The following is a 23,353-nucleotide window of genomic DNA, read 5'->3' on the forward strand; positions in this document are numbered from 1 at the left end:
CGTCTTTATGCGTGATCTGATTCAATTTGCGATAATCTACGCAAAAACGCAAAGTCCCATCTTTTTTTTTTACAATCACAATTGGCGCAGCCCACAGGCTATGGCTTTCATGTACCACCCCTGAGGCCTTCATCTCCTCCAACAATTTCCGAACAGGTTGGTAAAGAGCCGGGGCTATGGGCCTATACCTCTCTTTGATGGGGGGTGCACTTCCGGTTGGAATGTAATGTCTGACGTTCTCTACTTTGCCAAAGTCTGCTGCGTGCTTACTGAAAGTATCTGCATTATCCTGTACAAGTCTGAGTATGCCTTCTTTCAGTTCAACGGGGGTGTGTTCCTCTCCGATGTGGAGCTCTTTCCACCATCTCGACTCTTCAGCGGCGGAGTCCCCTTCCGTCGGCATCATATTTAACGTGACTGCATCGTAAATGTCCTGGAAAGTGACATGAGATAATGCAGCTAGGGTGTAATTGCGATGCAACCTCACAACATAATTGTGAGGATTTAAGATCCGGACCGGGACTCGGCCGTTATGCACCGTCACCAGCGCCCGTGCGATAATGATGTCGGTCCTGCTGGGCATAAGACAAGGCTCCACAATAGCGTCATAGGATGTACCCGCGGGACCGCATCGCGCTTTGCCCCACACAACAGTCTCAGAATTTGGTTGGAGGAAAATGGCCTTGTGGTCTGTTGTTTTGATCCTCCCAACTCCCCCCTCTGTGTTTAGAAAGCATTGTTGTGCTTGAAGAATCCGAATAACTCTTTGTAGAGGAAATTTCTGTTCTGGAGGCAGGTGTCGGACCTCAAATGTCAAAGCCTCAATTAGTGCTTCCGGGCAACATGCTAAAATGTTCATGCCTATTATGATGGCGGGGACAGTAGAGTCGTCTATATCGGTGATAATAAAACCCTGTTTGGACAAGAGGGCCGGTCCTACTTTGAAGTCAAATTCACAGTATCCAATACAGTTGATGTCGAGGCCGTTACCGGCTAGTAACCGCATCCATGTGGGAGGAGGAGGTGACGGGTTCTGCAAGCCCCAGAAGTGTTGATACGTATTACTCTGGATAGTAGACACTTGGGACCCGGTATCTAGAGTTGCCACGAAGTTCACTCCTCCAATCTGGACTGGTATGATGGGGCATGGTCCCACATACTTCTCATACCAGCCATCGGGTTGTTGACCTATTGGGGTGACGACCCCCGAGGGTCGGTCCCTGTCCCCGGGGTCTTCATGTTTAAAGGCTCCTCCTCTCGACAAAACCTCTCTACATGTCCAGCACGGCCACATCGCCTACAAATGGGTCGCCCCTGGGGATCAAACTGGTCAGAGGCCCTTCTCCCCGGCCCTTGGGTGCGACCTTGCCATTCGTTTCTAGATCTGCGAGACCCGGAATGCCAGCCACTGTCGCGCCTCCCCGAGGACCCTTGTTCCACCAACCTCTGTATGTCCCTCCTCATATTGGCCATCTCCATGGAGAGGTCTTCTATCTGACTTTTTAGCACACCTTGCGAATCAGGAGCGGACGCCTGAGCATGTTGGGTGGCGGTGGGGGTATTCCGGGGGATTCCTGAGTGTTCCCCTTCCTCATTTGCACTTGTTTCTTGATAACCCGGTAGTTCTGGAAACGACACCTCCGCATTTGGTACTGTCCCAAACAATTTAATAGCGGCCTCTTTAAAGTCTAGAAACGAAACTCCTGTTTTCTGTAGCCGTAATAGCTTCAGCTGCGACTTGATATTATTGCAATAGACTCCCTCAACGAGTCGGCTGATCAGGGTGTTATCCACATCAGCAATCTCGGTGTTGCTTATAGCTTTAATATCCTGATATGCTTCCAAGATACTCAAGGCAAAGTCTCTCAATGTCTCCGTGGCCTTCTGTTTCCTCGAATAGAATCTAGATTTTAGCTCGGATAGGGTAGTAACATCAAAAGTGGTGCCTAACCTTTTAAATATATGCTCTACAGTTTCTTTTTCTGTATCTGGCCAGGATAACACTTCTCTTAGTGCCGACCCCTTCAACTGGCCAACCAGAATCTCTATTTGCTGTGGTACCGTCAACGGGTATATTTTAAACGTAGACCGCATTTTCTTTTGGAAATCCGTAAAAGTGGTGGTTTCTTTCCTTGGATACTCTCCCGAGAACGTTGGTAACCAGGGCGTGCCAAAGTAATATGGCATTGTAATAGCATTTCCTCCAATTGTAACATTCTGACCAGGTATCGGGTTTGGTACCAACACGGGTTGTTCTGGAACCGAGGAGCTAATCAACACGGGCTGTTCTGGTTGTTCCTGACTCCCTGATGCCTTTCCTCTCTCTGCTTCTTCATCCGCCATCTTTTCTTCGGTCGGATCCTGTTCGTGACGCCAAAGTTTATGTAAACCCCTTTTCTTTATTTACTTTCGGATCCGTCTCCAACGGGTAGGGTAATGTCGCTTTCAGTTGTTTCTTCCAAATATTCACAAGGATATAGTTTAACAATATTTATTTATAATAACTGGTAATAAGAGAATAGTAATAACAATATACTGGCGTGCAAGCCAGGCAACAATAGTCACAAAAGTTTTATTACACCGGAACGTGACCTGACTTCCCAGGTAAGTTGCTCTCTCCCGTGGATTCGTCTCTAGGCCACAATAACGCTTACCTTTGTGGCTCCATAACCAATAAACATAACATTTGTTAACATGCACAATCACTTCTATAGTATGACAGGCCTTTCATACAATTGTGAACCCAGGTGTAATATTGGATTATTGCGCAATAATATCTATATTAAATTAGCAAACCACTAAACTTTACTTTTCTTGTCTTACAGGTTTCCTAACAATTTCGTCCTACAACGCTATCTCACTCTCGGTAAGTATATAAGGTTTCTATAATGTCATCCTCTTATGAATGTACTATATTGCACACAGGCAACCTCAGCTTACACTCTATACAAACTATATAGTAACAGTTCTATATCCCTATTTTCTAGTTCAGAGCATGAGTTTGATACAGTTATTGTATCAGTGCTACAGTGAGCCTGTCCTGTCTCTAGTCACACTACAGAATGCTATGCACTCTTTGCTCCCTGTAGCTGCAGTTGATACTTTTGACAGAAGTTCCTAACCACAATATCCCCTCTGTTATTGAAGCTTGCTATCCTACGGCTATGCTGTGTTCTTGTGGGCTTCCCCTGGCCTCCGAGCCGGGTTTCACCCTTTTCTTTCCAGGAGTTGCTTTCAGCTGTGAAGTTTGTCCGAGTATACAGAGCCTGTCAGTAACTCCAAGCTCTGAACTGCCTAATGGGCCTCCCCTGACCTGCCGGGTCGGGTTTCGCCCTTGATGCGGCTAGATGTGGGGTGCGGACAGCTGACGGCTAACTGACTCAACGGGATAAGATAGTCCTGTTGACAGGCCTCCCCTGACCAAGTGGGTCGGGTTTCGCCTGATCCCTGCTGCTACTATGCTGGAGACAGTGCTCGCTGTGTACCCTATAGGTGTAGGGGTTAACGGGGAATGCTCCACACTCACCACCTCTTCTGCCCGTTCAGCGCCGCCTTCCCAGTCAGGAACCGCCTCCTCGCGCCCACTGCGTCAGTACATACCAGCCCTCTGGCGTAGTAGCGGTGTCGGGTCTCCGCCTCCGAATCGGCGTCACGGTCAGCCGGGGCCTGCCTCTCGATGTTAAGTTGCCGCCTCCTCACCGCCTACCTGGGCCGGAACTCCGCCTTCGACCCTGCGTCACCACCAGCCGTGGCCCGCCTCCCGATAGTTCCGCCTACCGCCTCCTTGCTGGATTACCGAGAGAGTTTCTCCGTTGGGACAGCCTGTCACTGACGATCACCGGAGCGTCCACTATATTCACCCTACGACCGGGTAAGCCTCTCGGTGCCTCACCCGACGGTATTTTCCGCCTGGCTGCCGCGTAACTCCTTCAATCTCTGCTTTCTCTTCACTACTGCCCCACAGCCGTTACTGGCTCCGTCCTCTTATAGCCTTTTCCTCGTGCTCCCTGCCTACCCGCTCTCTCCTCGAGCAGGAAAACTTTATTTTATTTGTGTCCACCAGCCTGTTCGTTTGTAACTCCAAACAAACCTCCCCTGCAGTCAGAGGCGTTGGACCAAGCGGTCACTATGAATTAGTGTGGATCTTTCTGATTAGGCCAGTCCACTTCCCTCTGAGAGGGGTTTTAGTTCTACTTTTGATGAAAGTTATTATTGCCTTCTATGAAGGCACATATTGATACATATCAGTCTTCTATGAACCCCATGGGTCAACCGGGTATCTTATTAACACAACTTTACCCTAACCATAACATATTTATTATTAACAACATGACCGCATACACTTTGCAGGTATTACACACTTCCCCGCTAAAGCTTGCTGGTCCTCCAGCACCCATTAACAATTAAACACAATATCGATGGGGTAAAACCCCTTTAGTGGTTCTAGTAGACCTTCTTAACTTAACAGTGTCATCGGCTGTGCTATGCCCCGGCCCCCCAATCGGGATAGCTTTAGGCCCAGGAGACAGGACAGCCAACTCACGCAGGGGAGCATCAGCTTCCCCTCCCACATTCACATGAACCGGTTTTATCACAGGATTTGCGTTCGCATCAGAGGAAGTTACTAACAGCTTCCCATGAATAGGCCAGAACATTTTTAACATTTCATTAAAGAATTGTTGACTGGTAACGTCTTCAATGGGTTTTGGGCTCTCCCCTAATCTCGTGGAGACCCTACGTGTTTCCATGTCCGCCTGGTAGCATTTCTTTAGTTGATTGCGGTGAACGTTAATAGCTGCGGTTTCACCTAGTTTGGCCACTCGATATACATCTATATCCATCTTGGCATTGTCCATAATTCTGTACGGAATCTCTTCCCAAAACGGATCCAATTTGCTGTGCCGCCGGTTGTTTCTTTTCCACACTAGTTCACCTACGGCTAGAGGAGCGGCCTTAGCCGTCTCATTATACTGTTCGGTCTGTCGGTGTTGAGCTCGTTTGGACGTTTGGTCAACAATCTTATATGCGGCCTGGAGTCGCCTCTGATGGTCTCGCACCCAATCACTCTGTAACAATTCCTCCGAACTATGCTCTGGAGAGACCTCCAACCTGAGGTCGACAGGCAACTTCCCTTCTCTTCCAAATAGTAAGTAATATGGTGTGAAGCCTGTGGTGCTGTGTTCAGTGTTATTGTAAATGAAGGTTATCTCTGGTAGCAACGTCGGCCAGTTTCTCCGTTCTGGATCGGGTATGGCTCTCAAAATACTGATTAATGATCTATTCATTCTTTCACATGTGCCATTCCCCTGAGGATGATAAGCTGTAGTGTGTATTTTTCTACAGCCATACAGATGACACAACTCATGAAAAAGGCGGGATTCAAAGGCTGGTCCCTGATCAGTCAGAATCGTCCGTGGATAGCCATAGGGCCGCACAAAGGCCCTCCACACGATCTCTGCGGTGGTGCTCGCTGATAAGTTTTTTACCGGAAGGGCCACAGCAAACTTGGAAAAGTGGTCGATGATAGTTATGGCGTATTGGTAGCCGCTCAAACTGGGTTCCAGCTTCACATGATCGATTGAAACTATTTCTAATGGTTGGTGGCTGACGATGGAATGCAAAGGAGCTTTCTGTCTCCCGGAAGGAGGTCTTTTGACAGCACAGGTAGAGCAACATCGACACCACTCTTCAATATCCGAGGTCATGTTAATCCAGTAAAACCGCCGACGGATCGTAGTTTCCATTTTCCTAGTGCTGAAATGTCCCGAGCAATCGTGATACGCTTGGAGGATTTCATCTCTCTGTTGTCGGGGGATGATAATTTGGGTGAGAGGCATGTGAGTTTTCGGGTGGACGGTGGACCTTACGAGCAGGCCCTTCTTACACCGTATTTTATCTCGCTGGCCCCACAATTTTATCAGCTCGGGATCAGCCTGTTGTCGTTCCTCCTTACTCCAGCTCTGTTTAGAGGAAAGCAGTGTCTTCAACTCCCTCAATACGGTACTTTCGTCCTGAAGTTGTACCCACCGGGATTCCTGATCGTCTTCACCGACTGTTATTGCATTTGTCATGAACATCTGTTGCTGAGGAGGGTCTAAGCCGGACTGGCAGTCGAGGAGTGTGTAAAAGGCAGGCATTTCCAGTTCTTCCCATACGTCTGACTCCTTTTCCTCTACCTGATCCTTCTGAGGAAGTCGGGATAACGCATCAGCATTCTTGTTAACTTTCCCACTGCGATATTTTATGGTGAAGTCATAATTGGCCAATCTGGAGCACCATCGCTGTTCGAGGGCCCCCAACTGGGCAGTGGCTAAATGGGCGACCGGGTTGTTGTCTGTGTAGGCTACAAAGGAGTTGGAAAATAAGTAATTCTTGAACTTTTCTGTAATGGCCCACACTAGTGCCAGGAGTTCGAGTTTGAAAGCACTGTAGTTGGCATCATTCCTTTCTGTTTTCTTAAGGCTTCGGCTGGCGAAGGCAATGACGCGCTCCTGGCCATGCTGTCGTTGGGACAGAACCGCTCCCAACCCCAAATAACTAGCGTCCGTATGCAATATGAAAGGCTGGCTGAAGTCAGGATAAGCCAGCACAGGCGTCTCGGTCATCCTTTTCTTTAGCGTATCAAATGCACTTTGTTGGCGCTCGGTCCATTGAATCGACTGATGTTTGTTGGTATGTCGCTTATCAACTCCACGCAGTAATTCATGGATGGGATTTACGACTTGTGCAAAGTTCTGGACGAACCTGCGGTAGTACCCGACAAACCCCAGGAAGCTACGTACCTCCCTAATGTTGTTGGGTACAGGCCAGTCTTTAATCACTTCAATCTTCTCGGGATCCGGAACCACGCCAGCAGCACTAACTACATGGCCCAAGTACTTTACACTTTCTTTTAACAAATGGCACTTGGAAGGCTTGACTTTTAACCCATATTCAGCCAGACGTTTGAACACTTCATTTAAGTGGGTCAGGTGCTCATGATAGGTCTCTGAGAAAATAATAATATCGTCCAGATATAAAAGCACCATATCGAAATTTTTGTACCCCAGGCAGTGCTCCATGGCTCGTTGGAATGTCCCGGGGGCATTGCATAACCCGAATGGCATGCGGTCGAACTCGTAGAGTCCCATGGGTGTAGTGAAGGCTGTTTTTTCCCTGTCCTCCTCTGCCATCTGAATCTGCCAATACCCTGACGTGAGATCGAGTGTCGAAAAGTAAGTGGCCGCCTTTAGGGCTGTAAGTGACTCTTCAATGCGCGGTAGTGGATACGCGTCTTTATGCGTGATCTGATTCAATTTGCGATAATCTACGCAAAAACGCAAAGTCCCATCTTTTTTTTTTACAATCACAATTGGCGCAGCCCACAGGCTATGGCTTTCATGTACCACCCCTGAGGCCTTCATCTCCTCCAACAATTTCCGAACAGGTTGGTAAAGAGCCGGGGCTATGGGCCTATACCTCTCTTTGATGGGGGGTGCACTTCCGGTTGGAATGTAATGTCTGACGTTCTCTACTTTGCCAAAGTCTGCTGCGTGCTTACTGAAAGTATCTGCATTATCCTGTACAAGTCTGAGTATGCCTTCTTTCAGTTCAACGGGGGTGTGTTCCTCTCCGATGTGGAGCTCTTTCCACCATCTCGACTCTTCAGCGGCGGAGTCCCCTTCCGTCGGCATCATATTTAACGTGACTGCATCGTAAATGTCCTGGAAAGTGACGTGAGATAATGCAGCTAGGGTGTAATTGCGATGCAACCTCACAACATAATTGTGAGGATTTAAGATCCGGACCGGGACTCGGCCGTTATGCACCGTCACCAGCGCCCGTGCGATAATGATGTCGGTCCTGCTGGGCATAAGACAAGGCTCCACAATAGCGTCATAGGATGTACCCGCGGGACCGCATCGCGCTTTGCCCCACACAACAGTCTCAGAATTTGGTTGGAGGAAAATGGCCTTGTGGTCTGTTGTTTTGATCCTCCCAACTCCCCCCTCTGTGTTTAGAAAGCATTGTTGTGCTTGAAGAATCCGAATAACTCTTTGTAGAGGAAATTTCTGTTCTGGAGGCAGGTGTCGGACCTCAAATGTCAAAGCCTCAATTAGTGCTTCCGGGCAACATGCTAAAATGTTCATGCCTATTATGATGGCGGGGACAGTAGAGTCGTCTATATCGGTGATAATAAAACCCTGTTTGGACAAGAGGGCCGGTCCTACTTTGAAGTCAAATTCACAGTATCCAATACAGTTGATGTCGAGGCCGTTACCGGCTAGTAACCGCATCCATGTGGGAGGAGGAGGTGACGGGTTCTGCAAGCCCCAGAAGTGTTGATACGTATTACTCTGGATAGTAGACACTTGGGACCCGGTATCTAGAGTTGCCACGAAGTTCACTCCTCCAATCTGGACTGGTATGATGGGGCATGGTCCCACATACTTCTCATACCAGCCATCGGGTTGTTGACCTATTGGGGTGACGACCCCCGAGGGTCGGTCCCTGTCCCCGGGGTCTTCATGTTTAAAGGCTCCTCCTCTCGACAAAACCTCTCTACATGTCCAGCACGGCCACATCGCCTACAAATGGGTCGCCCCTGGGGATCAAACTGGTCAGAGGCCCTTCTCCCCGGCCCTTGGGTGCGACCTTGCCATTCGTTTCTAGATCTGCGAGACCCGGAATGCCAGCCACTGTCGCGCCTCCCCGAGGACCCTTGTTCCACCAACCTCTGTATGTCCCTCCTCATATTGGCCATCTCCATGGAGAGGTCTTCTATCTGACTTTTTAGCACACCTTGCGAATCAGGAGCGGACGCCTGAGCATGTTGGGTGGCGGTGGGGGTATTCCGGGGGATTCCTGAGTGTTCCCCTTCCTCATTTGCACTTGTTTCTTGATAACCCGGTAGTTCTGGAAACGACACCTCCGCATTTGGTACTGTCCCAAACAATTTAATAGCGGCCTCTTTAAAGTCTAGAAACGAAACTCCTGTTTTCTGTAGCCGTAATAGCTTCAGCTGCGACTTGATATTATTGCAATAGACTCCCTCAACGAGTCGGCTGATCAGGGTGTTATCCACATCAGCAATCTCGGTGTTGCTTATAGCTTTAATATCCTGATATGCTTCCAAGATACTCAAGGCAAAGTCTCTCAATGTCTCCGTGGCCTTCTGTTTCCTCGAATAGAATCTAGATTTTAGCTCGGATAGGGTAGTAACATCAAAAGTGGTGCCTAACCTTTTAAATATATGCTCTACAGTTTCTTTTTCTGTATCTGGCCAGGATAACACTTCTCTTAGTGCCGACCCCTTCAACTGGCCAACCAGAATCTCTATTTGCTGTGGTACCGTCAACGGGTATATTTTAAACGTAGACCGCATTTTCTTTTGGAAATCTGTAAAAGTGGTGGTTTCTTTCCTTGGATACTCTCCCGAGAACGTTGGTAACCAGGGCGTGCCAAAGTAATATGGCATTGTAATAGCATTTCCTCCAATTGTAACATTCTGACCAGGTATCGGGTTTGGTACCAACACGGGTTGTTCTGGAACCGAGGAGCTAATCAACACGGGCTGTTCTGGTTGTTCCTGACTCCCTGATGCCTTTCCTCTCTCTGCTTCTTCATCCGCCATCTTTTCTTCGGTCGGATCCTGTTCGTGACGCCAAAGTTTATGTAAACCCCTTTTCTTTATTTACTTTCGGATCCGTCTCCAACGGGTAGGGTAATGTCGCTTTCAGTTGTTTCTTCCAAATATTCACAAGGATATAGTTTAACAATATTTATTTATAATAACTGGTAATAAGAGAATAGTAATAACAATATACTGGCGTGCAAGCCAGGCAACAATAGTCACAAAAGTTTTATTACACCGGAACGTGACCTGACTTCCCAGGTAAGTTGCTCTCTCCCGTGGATTCGTCTCTAGGCCACAATAACGCTTACCTTTGTGGCTCCATAACCAATAAACATAACATTTGTTAACATGCACAATCACTTCTATAGTATGACAGGCCTTTCATACAATTGTGAACCCAGGTGTAATATTGGATTATTGCGCAATAATATCTATATTAAATTAGCAAACCACTAAACTTTACTTTTCTTGTCTTACAGGTTTCCTAACAATTTCGTCCTACAACGCTATCTCACTCTCGGTAAGTATATAAGGTTTCTATAATGTCATCCTCTTATGAATGTACTATATTGCACACAGGCAACCTCAGCTTACACTCTATACAAACTATATAGTAACAGTTCTATATCCCTATTTTCTAGTTCAGAGCATGAGTTTGATACAGTTATTGTATCAGTGCTACAGTGAGCCTGTCCTGTCTCTAGTCACACTACAGAATGCTATGCACTCTTTGCTCCCTGTAGCTGCAGTTGATACTTTTGACAGAAGTTCCTAACCACAATATCCCCTCTGTTATTGAAGCTTGCTATCCTACGGCTATGCTGTGTTCTTGTGGGCTTCCCCTGGCCTCCGAGCCGGGTTTCACCCTTTTCTTTCCAGGAGTTGCTTTCAGCTGTGAAGTTTGTCCGAGTATACAGAGCCTGTCAGTAACTCCAAGCTCTGAACTGCCTAATGGGCCTCCCCTGACCTGCCGGGTCGGGTTTCGCCCTTGATGCGGCTAGATGTGGGGTGCGGACAGCTGACGGCTAACTGACTCAACGGGATAAGATAGTCCTGTTGACAGGCCTCCCCTGACCAAGTGGGTCGGGTTTCGCCTGATCCCTGCTGCTACTATGCTGGAGACAGTGCTCGCTGTGTACCCTATAGGTGTAGGGGTTAACGGGGAATGCTCCACACTCACCACCTCTTCTGCCCATTCAGCGCCGCCTTCCCAGTCAGGAACCGCCTCCTCGCGCCCACTGCGTCAGTACATACCAGCCCTCTGGCGTAGTAGCGGTGTCGGGTCTCCGCCTCCGAATCGGCGTCACGGTCAGCCGGGGCCTGCCTCTCGATGTTAAGTTGCCGCCTCCTCACCGCCTACCTGGGCCGGAACTCCGCCTTCGACCCTGCGTCACCACCAGCCGTGGCCCGCCTCCCGATAGTTCCGCCTACCGCCTCCTTGCTGGATTACCGAGAGAGTTTCTCCGTTGGGACAGCCTGTCACTGACGATCACCGGAGCGTCCACTATATTCACCCTACGACCGGGTAAGCCTCTCGGTGCCTCACCCGACGGTATTTTCCGCCTGGCTGCCGCGTAACTCCTTCAATCTCTGCTTTCTCTTCACTACTGCCCCACAGCCGTTACTGGCTCCGTCCTCTTATAGCCTTTTCCTCTCCTCGAGCAGGAAAACTTTATTTTATTTGTGTCCACCAGCCTGTTCGTTTGTAACTCCAAACAAACCTCCCCTGCAGTCAGAGGCGTTGGACCAAGCGGTCACTATGAATTAGTGTGGATCTTTCTGATTAGGCCAGTCCACTTCCCTCTGAGAGGGGTTTTAGTTCTACTTTTGATGAAAGTTATTATTGCCTTCTATGAAGGCACATATTGATACATATCAGTCTTCTATGAACCCCATGGGTCAACCGGGTATCTTATTAACACAACTTTACCCTAACCATAACATATTTATTATTAACAACATGACCGCATACACTTTGCAGGTATTACATACACTTGTAGTAAGGTTTGTTTGGGGGCTGCAGGGCTGCTGAATGATGTCTTAGGGGTACCTTGTGGGGTCAATATTGGCATTGTCCCTGTTTTTTTGCCACCACACATCAGGGTGTGGCTCTTAACCTACTGTACACTTGTAGTAAGGTTTGTTTGGGGGCTGCAGAGCTGCTGAATGATGTCTTTGGGGTACCATGTGGGGTCAATATTGGCATTGTCCCTGTTTTTTATCCACCACACATCAGGGTGTGGCTCTTAACCTACTGTACACTTGTAGTAAGGTTTGTTTGGGGGCTGCAGGGCTGCTGAATGATGTCTTAGGGGTACCTTGTGGGGTCAATATTGGCATTGTCCCTGTTTTTTTGCCACCACACATCAGGGTGTGGCTCTTAACCTACTGTACACTTGTAGTAAGGTTTGTTTGGGGGCTGCAGGGCTGCTGAATGATGTCTTTGGGGTACCATGTGGGGTCAATATTGGCATTGTCCCTGTTTTTTATCCACCACACATCAGGGTGTGGCTCTTAACCTACTGTACACTTGTAGTAAGGTTTGTTTGGGGGCTGCAGAGCTGCTGAATGATGTCTTTGGGGTACCATGTGGGGTCAATATTGGCATTGTCCCTGTTTTTTTGCCACCACACATCAGAGTGTGGCTCTTAACCTACTGTACACTTGTAGTAAGGTTTGTTTGGGGGCTGCAGAGCTGCTGAATGATGTCTTTGGGGTACCATGTGGGGTCAATATTGGCATTGTCCCTGTTTTTTTGCCACCACACATCAGGGTGTGGCTCTTAACCTACTGTACACTTGTAGTAAGGTTTGTTTGGGGGCTGCAGGGCTGCTGAATGATGTCTTAGGGGTACCTTGTGGGGTCAATATTGGCATTGTCCCTGTTTTTTTGCCACCACACATCAGGGTGTGGCTCTTAACCTACTGTACTCTGCTTGTAAGGTTTGTTTGGGGGCTGCAGGGCTGCTGAATGATGTCTTTGGGGTACCATGTGGGGTCAATATTGGCATTGTCCCTGTTTTTTTTCCAACAAACATTAGTGTGATAAGTTGAGATTGAACATATTTCACTTTCATTCATAGAAATGTTGAGGAACTCTCAAAGACATTTCAATGAGCAGGAAGCACATTCGGATGATTCCCGGAGGTTATCCAATGAGTCAGGGCAAGACACAGAGGAAAACAATGTGCCCGGTCCAAGCACAAAAGAATGCAACAAATTAAGGAAGTCCAAAAGAAAGGTAATGTTCTCCTCAATTTGTACCACCCCACTATTGCATTCACATGCACTGTCCATTAAATGTATTTCATTAATTTTCATTTTCTTATAGGCATGTCACAATTGTTGTCCGACTTTACCTGTTATTTTACATTGATTTTATATTTATTGTTTCAATGGCTGCATGTGTACATTATTTACGCAGACTTCAAGAATGAGAAGCCCTAATCTTTATGAAAATTCGACATCTGAGGAATCGCTAGGAAGATTTGATAATGCTTGGGAGGACAGTGAAGAATTTAGATTGTGGCGATCAAAAATATCATCATCTCGCCGAAAGGAAAATACTTCTGCAAATTCTCAAACCAAAGTAAGTTAAATACTGTATACTTCTTGTTTTTATTTCAAAAGAATGATGCTAATATTTTGGCTTTGTATCTTTTTTATTAGCAAAATGAAGAAACCCATTCTCGTAGGCATGATACAACTGTTCGACACAGGCGTCAAGAAGATGGTCACCAACATGAAATACGTTGTACAGAACCACAAGCTCCAAGGCATACAGGCAATCGTGATAATGATGGAAATTCAGATGCAGGTGGATCACATAATTCTCCCGGAGATGGATCTGCAGAAGAAAACTGCAAGAAGATGCAGAGAGGAATCCGTTTCAATGAGTCAGAAAGCTTTGCCTTAGTTGATTTAGTTGATCGTTACTACGACATGCTATTCGGGCCAAGGGCACAAACTACTGCTCCTAGACAAAAAAGAAAAATATGGAACACAATTGCTGAGAAAGTAACATCGATTTCTGGAATACGCAGGGATGCAAAGCATTGCATGAAGAGATATAACGACTGCCGTCGTCAAACTAAAAAAAAATTAGGAATTCAACGAAGGCACGAAATGGGGACCGGTGGAGGGCCGGAACTGAAAGTGAATTGGCTTTCATGGGAGGAAGTTATAAAAAAAAGATTAAACCCAATCATGGTTACAGGCGTAGCAGGCAGAATTGACTCCAGACGTCAGGGAGATTTTGTGCACGAAGAGGAGCCTTCCAGAAGGAAAAGAGGATCTGTAATGAAAGACAGAAACAATAAAAGAAGGCAAATAGGTAAATACAATTTTATTTTACACTTCAAGTTTCAGGTATGACCCAAACACTCTGGTCTGAGATGAAACTTGATCGAAACTGAGGTTTAAGCCAAATTCTCAAGTATGTATGGCTGCCCATTGTGTGCTGCCACACGATATACTGCGTCAATGTCACCTGGAAAGCTATTCGTCTGCAGGTTATTTTCGCAGATGAACAGCATTTATGATGGCGTTACAAAGTGCTCGGCTATGCAACGCTGTCGACACACTATACTTTGTTAATGGGTGGTGTTTTGAACTACTAGCAAAAAAAATCAGTGCTTATTGACCTGATATTGTTACATAATAATTTCATAAGTATTTCTTCTAAATGATAATGATTTTTTAAATTATATTTGCAGATGATCGTCCAGTTATTGGTCAAAGCATTTGTAATGAAACAGCTGTAACAGCACTTCAAAAGAACGCCTTTACACCCAGTAGAACCCAAGAAATGCTAAGCATACCAAGTTGTTTTTTAAGTTCAGCGGAGACTACTTTCCAGGGTTTTGAAGCAAGTTTACCTGAAAAACAAACATCATCAAGAGATTTGCATCAAACTAAATCACGAGGAAACAGTGTTGATTCAGTAGAAAATGCACCAACACCGACTGAAGGTACAATATTTATTTTTCCACAGTTGAATGTCCATGGTGTACATATATATATATATATATATATATATATATATATATATATATATATATATATATATATATTGAAACAACTCAATTTATAATTTTATTTATAGATGACAATCCAATGAACATTGCAGGAATGTCCTCCTGTATTGATCCATGTTTTAGTCCAGATTTGATCGGAAATAATTCCAATGAAGAGAATGATGAGCATCAAGCAGCTTCTACACCAATTGGTAATTAGTGTTTTGATAAATAACATTCATCTAAAAAACTCTTAAATTACTTATTAAACCATATAACTGTAATTTGTTTAACTTTATTCACAGCAAGACAGCCAAGGGTGCAAGTAACAACTAGCAAAGAGATTCCAGATGCAGAATATCAGCACATCCTTGCTCTCTCTGATCAAATGCAGGATCGACACAAATCATTCCACACTCTTTTACAGCAAAGTATGGGTAGCCTGGAAACTTCATTAACAGAATTAATTACCACAGTGCAAGAGAATGAAGTTAACCGTCAAAAAGACAACAAAGCATCTCAGGATATTATGATAATCATGGCGACTGCGCTTAACAAATTAGTAGAAAACACATCATGTCAAGCAAGTAGTCTAATGCTAATTTCAGAGGCAAATCAACATTCTGCAACATATTTGAATGTGATGGCAGAATGCCAACGTCAGACAGCATCAAGTTCTGTTTTGATTGCCACATCTTTAAAATTGATTGTTGAGAACATGGCCAATAAAGCTCAACGTAGATCGGATTCACACCATGCTCAAACAAGTCATCAACAGTTAGAACGAAAGACCACTGCCCTTACAGCAGGTTCAGCAACCTATTCATATTCACAAATGTATACGGGGTTTCCAGGAATGTTGCCACCGGGCCGTTATCCTCCAACAGCAACAGTATCTGGGCAACCAATACAATCACCTTCCACGACTGAGAAGCTGGCTTCAAAGATCGCTGAAAATGAAGAGGAGTGTATTACACCACCAGAATAGGGTAACATTTTTGTCCATCTAATTTTTATAAAAATATCCTTTTGAGCACTTCCCATTCCATCACGGCAGTGCCCTTTGTGCGAGTTCTCACCCACATCCCATAATGGAATGTAGGTGAGAAGAAGTACAGGGTACTGCCATGTTGGGATGTGTTAATGGCCTTTTCAGCTGTATCTGCTTGTACCCACACTTCCCATTCCATCACGGCAGTGCCCTTTGTGCGAGTTCTCACCCACATCCCATAATGGAATGTAGGTGAGAAGAAGTACAGGGTACTGCCATGTTGGGATGTGTTAATGGCCTTTTCAGCTGTATCTGCTTGTACCCACACTTCCCATTCCATCACGGCAGTGCCCTTTGTGCGAGTTCTCACCCACATCCCATAATGGAATGTAGGTGAGAAGAAGTACAGGGTACTGCCATGTTGGGATGTGTTAATGGCCTTTTCAGCTGTATCTGCTTGTACCCACACTTCCCATTCCATCACGGCAGTGCCCTTTGTGCGAGTTCTCACCCACATCCCATAATGGAATGTAGGTGAGAAGAAGTACAGGGTACTGCCATGTTGGGATGTGTTAATGGCCTTTTCAGCTGTATCTGCTTGTACCCACACTTCCCATTCCATCACGGCAGTGCCCTTCGTGCGAGTTCTCACCCACATCCCATAATGGAATGTAGGTGAGAAGAAGTACAGGGTACTACCATGTTGGGATGTGTTAATGGCCTTTTCAGCTGTATCTGCTTGTACCCACACTTCCCATTCCATCACGGCAGTGCCCTTTGTGCGAGTTCTCACCCACATCCCATAATGGAATGTAGGTGAGAAGAAGTACAGGGTACTGCCATGTTGGGATGTGTTAATGGCCTTTTCAGCTGTATCTGCTTGTACCCACACTTCCCATTCCATCACGGCAGTGCCCTTTGTGCGAGTTCTCACCCACATCCCATAATGGAATGTAGGTGAGAAGAAGTACAGGGTACTGCCATGTTGGGATGTGTTAATGGCCTTTTCAGCTGTATCTGCTTGTACTCACTTTTTACCCACACAACAGCAATTTGTTTAACGCTTTATCAATATCATTTCAGATGTCCATTTGAGGAATTGTGAAGAAAACAAGAATTTCTTTCAAAGTTTAACCAGTTTTAATTTTATTTTTTTCTGGAACAAAATTTGTTTTAAAATCTCTTTGACTTTTTCAAAATTTGGGTTCGATGGTCCGCTTTGAACTGCAGTACAATGTTGAGGTTCATTTCAATATTCTGAAGACAACACCCTTTAAAGACAGAAGAAGTTCGCAAATGTTAGAATTTTTTACGAAATAACAGCATTTATAAAAAATAATCGTAATAATGTTAAATTTTCTGTCAACAAGCAGAAATATGAGTACGCTTGAAAAGTTTAATGTCTGGCTACAATAGTAATGTGCATGTGATATCGCTTATAGGTGATACCTCATTTTAGAGTGACAGAATAAAAAAAAGCTTGTTCAGCATCATCAGTTACTCAGGATGACCAACTTGCACTATTGGAAATATCTTTACAGCCACCAGCGTACAAGTTTTTTTTTTTAATAAAAAAAAAATCAGGAAATATGGTTTGGTTTTTTTCAGATGTGCGAAAAGAACGATTGCTACATTTGCAATGAGTGTTGGTGAATGACAGAATATACTTGGAGCAGATAAGATGGATAAATAATAATACAGATGTTTAGGTGGCACAGGAAAATTAGTGTGCAGTGTAACTAGGTTATCCTTGATTATGCCCCCAGCATGCGCAATGCTTTAACCAGTGCATAATAAAATGCAAAGGTTGCCACAAGATCACATGTCTGCAGATGTGTATTTGTAAATATTGTACTACCTACATAGCTACATATCAGAGACCCATACTTTAATTGGGCATGTGCTAACAACAGAGAAAGGTAATATCTATGGGAGTGTGGGTTTGTGGACATTTCCAGATTACCTTGCCTGGAACTAGAGGTTACAAATCTAATTTAAATAACAGCAGCCTACATTTTCAGAAGATTTTCCAGGCCACCCCTTTGGACAAAGTTTAATTTCAAGAATAAAATATAGATAAATGAATCACGTTTTGCCAAAATGTCATCCGTAAATCAAGTTATATGGTAAGGAAGAATATTAACCTCTGTTTCCTGACATTTTTTAAGAACGGAAGCGCACACACTTTACAGGGGGGCAGTGGTTCAGATTAGCATACTCACCAATTTCATCAGCAGAGGAGCAGATAATCCCACCGTCAACAGATCCATCCGTAAAGGTGAGCAGGCAGAAGGGTCATAACTGAGCAGGTCCGGCAGCCACACAGCACATCCTGCAAGGGAAAACAGACGGGGGGCACAGGTTATTGACTGTTTGGATGGGTAGGAGTCTTGACACCGGATTCCCATGCGCACTGAGCGCACACACTTTACAGGGGGGCAGTGGTTCAGATTAGCATACTCACCAATTTCATCAGCAGAGGAGCAGATAATCCCACCGTCAACAGATCCATCCGTAAAGGTGAGCAGGCAGAAGGGTCATAACTGAGCAGGTCCGGCAGCCACACAGCACATCCTGCAAGGGAAAACAGACGGGGGGCACAGGTTATTGACTGTTTGGATGGGTAGGAGTCTTGACACCGGAATCCCCTACACAGTTTTGGAATATGGCTAACTCACCAGATTAGACGGAGATGAGATCACTCATCCAAGGTAACCAGGCTTCCACAGAAACATCCTTAAAAGCAGACAATAGAAAGGGATAACCACCAACAACCTGTATGGAAAGTATGTGAAAATGTAAAACAGGACATATGAATTTTCAATCAACAAAAATGTAAATAGATCACATCTCACCTGCATAATGAACAATCTTTTGAAATTTATTATCACTTTAGAGGACTTTTAAATAAAACTTCCAAACACGAAACAGTAATAACAGCAACTGGGCAAACAAACTCAATGAACTGTAATGAACTCCATCAAGAACAAACTCTGTAAAATAAAAGGTAAATAACATTTATGTAGATAAATGATATATTTATATATATATATATATCTATATATATAGATATATAGATATATATGTGTGTGTGTTTGTGTACAGATGTTTTGTATATACTCACATGAGAAGAAGGTGTCAATAAGATGCCTTCTGGTCTCTGCTCCTTCGTCCATACCCACAGATAATACCGAAGAAAGATCCCCATCCTGGCTAACACCAGCATGAATATTCACCGGCAAACGTCTTGCGACACAGATGTTATGCAGAATGCAACAGGCATTAATAATGCCGCAAACTTTTCCCGGTGAATATAAGAGGGTCCCGCCGGAGATATCTAAACACCTGAACCGGCTCTTAAGTACACCGAAGGTCCTTTCAATTACACCCCTCGATGCAATGTGAACCTCCTGGTATCTTCTTTCGGCATCACCTACAGGATCAGGTAATGGGGTCAACAGCCAAGGTTTATTCGGATAACCCGCATCACCTAAAAGGGATAATTGAAAAGGTATTAGACTTTTTTAATTACAGTAGCAACTTAAAAAAAATAATGAAAACTTACATACCCAACAGCCAGCCATCTGGCATTCGACCTTCCTCAAAGTCCAGGAATAGAGATGACTGGCTTAAAACGAAGGAGTCGTGGGTCGACCCAGGGAAACCCACACAAATGTCCAATAATCTCATTGTGGAATCACACACCATCTGTACATTGAGGGAATGGAAGTGTTTTCGATTCCGATAACATTCTTCCGATTCCCTCGGAGGTGTGAGTCGCACATGGGTGCAGTCTATCGCGCCCAACACATTGGGGAATTTCCATTTTTGAAAGAAACCAAATTTGATCTCATTCCATTCGCTGTCAGTGTCTGGGAATTTTATAACCTGGGTCGTTAATTTACGGAAAGCTTTTATGACCTGGGACAAACAGCGTGACATTGTTGGCTGAGAAAAACCGCATGTCTGGGACAAAGTAGGCTGGAAGGTGCCTGACGCAAAAAATTGCAATGCAGCCAGTAGTTTCTGGAAACCACTGACTGCATGATTTGACCGTACCCGAGGTTCCAGGTCAGCTTCCAACAGATCATACAGCGAATAGATATCCTGAGACGATAAGCGAAAGGTACCTATCACTTCCGCCTCAGAGAGACCGTCCAGTACACGCCTAGTACGATACTGGCGTGGACGTGGAATTGAAACACGCACTGACTCACCAAATGTAGACAGATGCTGACCACGATGCTGATATCCACGCCCCTGACCATGATGCTGATATCCACGTGCCAGGCGACGACGTTTGCATCGCAGCATGTATGTCGATAGGACCATGAACATCACAATCAAGTCAGCAAAATACTCCATTATTGTAGGCAGTGATTGAAAAATAATTATTTCTTCTCCAAAAACGCAAATTGCCCTAAAAAAACGCTTCCAAATACAGCTGACTGCAATAAGCTGCTACTCCCTGAAGTCCCAAACGTAGGAGTGAGGCACTGTGAGGGGTGAACAGCATCTTGGGAAAAAATAACATGTGCTTTACCAATGCATGATGGGAAATCAAGTGTATTAATAACAATTTATATATGCCCCTTCTTAGGAAAACAGCAACTAAAGAGGCAAACATTTCTCCAACAAGAATGTTTAGGTTCCGGAGGTTAAAAGGAGGCATCACTCAATAAAAATTTGTATTCGTGACCCATTGGGCGTCGAAATGAAAATGGAGAAACGGATCAAACATGTGCAGATAACAATTTCGTCATCTCACGATTGAATACATTTGTGCGAAAAAGCGAAAAAATCTATAAAAAAAACCACGAAATGTAAGGGTTTGACCAAGCGAAATAAGCGAAACGCAAGCGAAACTTAAAACTTTCGCATGCGTGAAAAATCACAACATTGAATACACGAAGTCTTTTCGTCGCAAAAAAACGAAATTTTTTAGAGAAAAAATGGATTTCGCAAGGGATTGAATACGGCCCTTAGTGCGTTAACGCATGCGGACCAAAAGTGCGTGATAAAATCGCATTTATATCGCATCCAGATACAAATCGCTTATTTAATGCAATGCGTTTTCGCAAATCGCACTTTTTAGGTGTCTAATAATCGCACTTATTTCAGACCAGGTTCTGTTTGGCGATTTGGCCCAGAACTCACTTTGGTCAAGTGCACACATGGTTAATTTCAGCACAGGTGCCCTCATTTTCACTCAGAAACACCCCTACATAAACCCCAACATCATTAAGGACACCTGTGAGGGTTTGAGACATGGAGATTTTGCAGAGTGGTTTGGAGTTGCTTATTTGTGATGTAGTCCATTTGGAGGAGCTGCGCAGGAGGGAGGAAGCTGCGCGCCAGATCCAGGTAGCCCCCGACTACTGCGTACCCCACGTATGTATCGTGCTCGGCTGTACCTGGACTCCCTCTCGGAACAACAGGTTGTGGGGATGTTTAGGCTGAACCGCATTAACCTGTTGGACTTATATGAGCAGGTGAGAGATGATTTGGACCCTTTTGGGGGAGGCAACTATGCAGTGTCTGGGCTGCACAAATTAATGTGTGCCCTCTACTATTTGGCCACAGGCTCCACTCAGTCTGTGACCTCATGGTCCTTGGGGGTATCACAGGCCACTTTCTCTAAGCATTTTACTCAAGTGTTACATGCTTTAAAGAAGTTGTGGCGGATATACATCAGATTCCCCAGTTCTGAGTTAGAGTGGCAGGACCACAAGGTGGCTTTCTATAGACTCTCAGCATTCCCTCACGTGCTGGGAGCTATAGACTGCACACACATTGGGATTAGGGCACCGCACGTGCGGGGCCACGTCTACGTCAATAGGCGTGGGCGGCACTCCCTGAACGTGCAGGTTGTTTCCAATGCTCACCTCAAAATCCTGAGTGTTGTTGTAGGCTTTCCTGGGAACTGCCATGACGCCTATATTCTAAAACACTCCGCTCCCTCTGGAACCGATTTACCGAACACCAAATGCCAGAGGGCTGGCTACTAGGTAAGTACCGTTTTACATATTACCCTGTCTGTCCTTATTTGTACCTGCTCTAATGTGTGTGTTTCCTGTTTCACAAGCATATTGTTCTTCTACCAGTGTCTCCTGTTTGCAAAAAACACATACCTTACCATATAAGGCAATCACTTCCTATCTGTGTTTTAGGTGACTCAGGATATGGGTGTGTTTCCTGGCTCATGACACCTTTGCGCTCCCCAGAGGGCCCTGCACAGCACCGGTATAATGGATCCCATATTGCAACCCGCAATGTGGTGGAGCGCACATTTGGCGTTTTGAAGAGTAGATTCCGGTGTTTGGACCGGTCATCGGGTACGCTGCTTTACCACCCTGCAAAAGTAGTGATGATCGTCCAGGCTTTCTGCATGTTGCACAACATAGCCCTGTCCCAACCTGCCTATGTGGAGGAGGAACATGCAGCAGTCGTGCAGGAAGCCCAACCTACCACACCTCGGGTAGTGAGAGGTACGCAGAGGGGGAATCTGGTGCGCACACACATCATCAGCCGTTACTTTTCTGGTAAGCACATGTGCCCTGTACTCCAAAATGTACCTTTGCTGTAAGTGTACTCATAAACAAATTATTTACCAATACCATCTGTTTCCACCCACATTTAGCCTAATACACAGAGCCCAACGGATGCAGCTGATGGTGCTGACCTATCCCTTGCTGGTATCAAGCTTGTAAGTACATTTGATACATGTATGAATGAAGTTTGCTGTAAAACATGGCTCACTGGTGTTGTGGAACTACACGTGCCAGCATGCCCTGACACACTATAACCATTATAGTCCAAACAATGAGTGTCAGAGCTTGCTTGAATATGTAGTTCCACAACCTTTGACGGGCCAGGAGTTACCCAACACTACTTTACAGCAATCCGATTGTCATATACCATTACACTATGTCATAATTCACACAACAATTGGTTCATAAATAATACACTGACACAATGGTATGCGGTTAGACATTTTTACTGCAGTATACTATGTCAGAAGCAATCTGCATTTTTGTCAGTAAAACATTAAAACTGTCGGGGATGTAACAAGATGTATTGCATATTAGATGCAAATTACAAAAGTATCAAAAATATGACCTATCTTCTCCCACCATCAGGCCACCCTACACCACTTCTTGAACCTGTACCCAGGCCACCACGGGTCCTAATACTCCGACGGGGTGGGGAAGTGGGGGAGCCACTTATTGGGGTGCTAGATACACTACTGAGAGTTGATGCTGCTGCACCTACGACATTGCCTTCCATCTGCTGTAGTTGGGCCTGCATACCTATTAAGGCATTGGTCTGCGCTGTGCATGATTGGCTTAGTGCAGCTATACTTTGCGCAAGGCTGCCAATATGGCTATTCTGTTCCCTTACAGCAGAAGTTAGATCTGCAAAACGGGTGTCAATGCTATTAGCAATGCGCACATGAGTACCTACACCTACCCGTACACTACGTGCAATTTTTCGTAATTGAAGAAACGTGTCACGCATGTACCCCTGGATGTTACCTATTTGCAGGCTTTGGGAGGCCATAAATTCTAATTGTTTGTCCTTGAAATTGACCAAGGAGTTAGCTACTTGTGTAGCAGAAGCTGCTGTATGGGTGTGTTTGTGGGTGGGGGTGGGTTGGGAGACACCCCACTTGGGGGAAGATCACTCTGTGATGAGGTCTGTATTTCCTCCTCTGCCGCAAAGGTCTCCACGG

At 45.3% G+C, this 23,353-nt stretch overlaps 1 protein-coding gene and 1 long non-coding RNA gene across 2 annotated transcripts; one reads left to right on the forward strand and one right to left on the reverse strand.

Moving 5' to 3' along the window:
* The first annotated feature begins 12,603 nt into the window (after positions 1 to 12,603).
* LOC146064658 (uncharacterized) lies at positions 12,604 to 15,735 on the forward strand. Its single transcript, XM_083178417.1, has 6 exons — positions 12,604 to 12,856; positions 13,040 to 13,204; positions 13,285 to 13,948; positions 14,331 to 14,585; positions 14,720 to 14,842; positions 14,936 to 15,735. The coding sequence occupies exons 1-6, from the start codon at positions 12,701 to 12,703 to the stop codon at positions 15,616 to 15,618; spliced, it is 2,046 nt and encodes a 681-aa protein (XP_083034543.1). The 5' UTR covers positions 12,604 to 12,700; the 3' UTR covers positions 15,619 to 15,735.
* A 2,365-nt stretch (positions 15,736 to 18,100) lies between these two features.
* Positions 18,101 to 20,507, reverse strand: LOC146064659 (uncharacterized). Its single transcript, XR_014471835.1, has 3 exons — positions 18,746 to 20,507; positions 18,477 to 18,614; positions 18,101 to 18,396 (listed from the first exon to the last, which is right to left on the reverse strand). It is a non-coding gene; the product is annotated as an uncharacterized LOC146064659 (long non-coding RNA).
* Positions 20,508 to 23,353: the final 2,846 nt, after the last annotated feature.

This window comes from Crinia signifera, chromosome 3 (assembly GCF_055691185.1).
Source record: "Crinia signifera chromosome 3, ASM5569118v1, whole genome shotgun sequence".
In the NCBI taxonomy this organism is placed as follows: domain Eukaryota; kingdom Metazoa; phylum Chordata; class Amphibia; order Anura; family Myobatrachidae; genus Crinia; species Crinia signifera.

What these genes read in the sequence shown, in the direction of transcription:
- LOC146064658 (XM_083178417.1), top strand. Translation starts at nt 12,701, where the DNA reads ATGTTGAGGAACTCTCAAAGACATTTCAATGAGCAGGAAGCACATTCG. An exon ending in CTGCAAATTCTCAAACCAAA is followed by an intron (nt 13,205 to 13,284) that starts GTAAGTTAAATA and finishes CTTTTTTATTAG; the next exon opens with CAAAATGAAGAAACCCATTC. An exon ending in TGCACCAACACCGACTGAAG is followed by an intron (nt 14,586 to 14,719) that starts GTACAATATTTA and finishes TTTTATTTATAG; the next exon opens with ATGACAATCCAATGAACATT.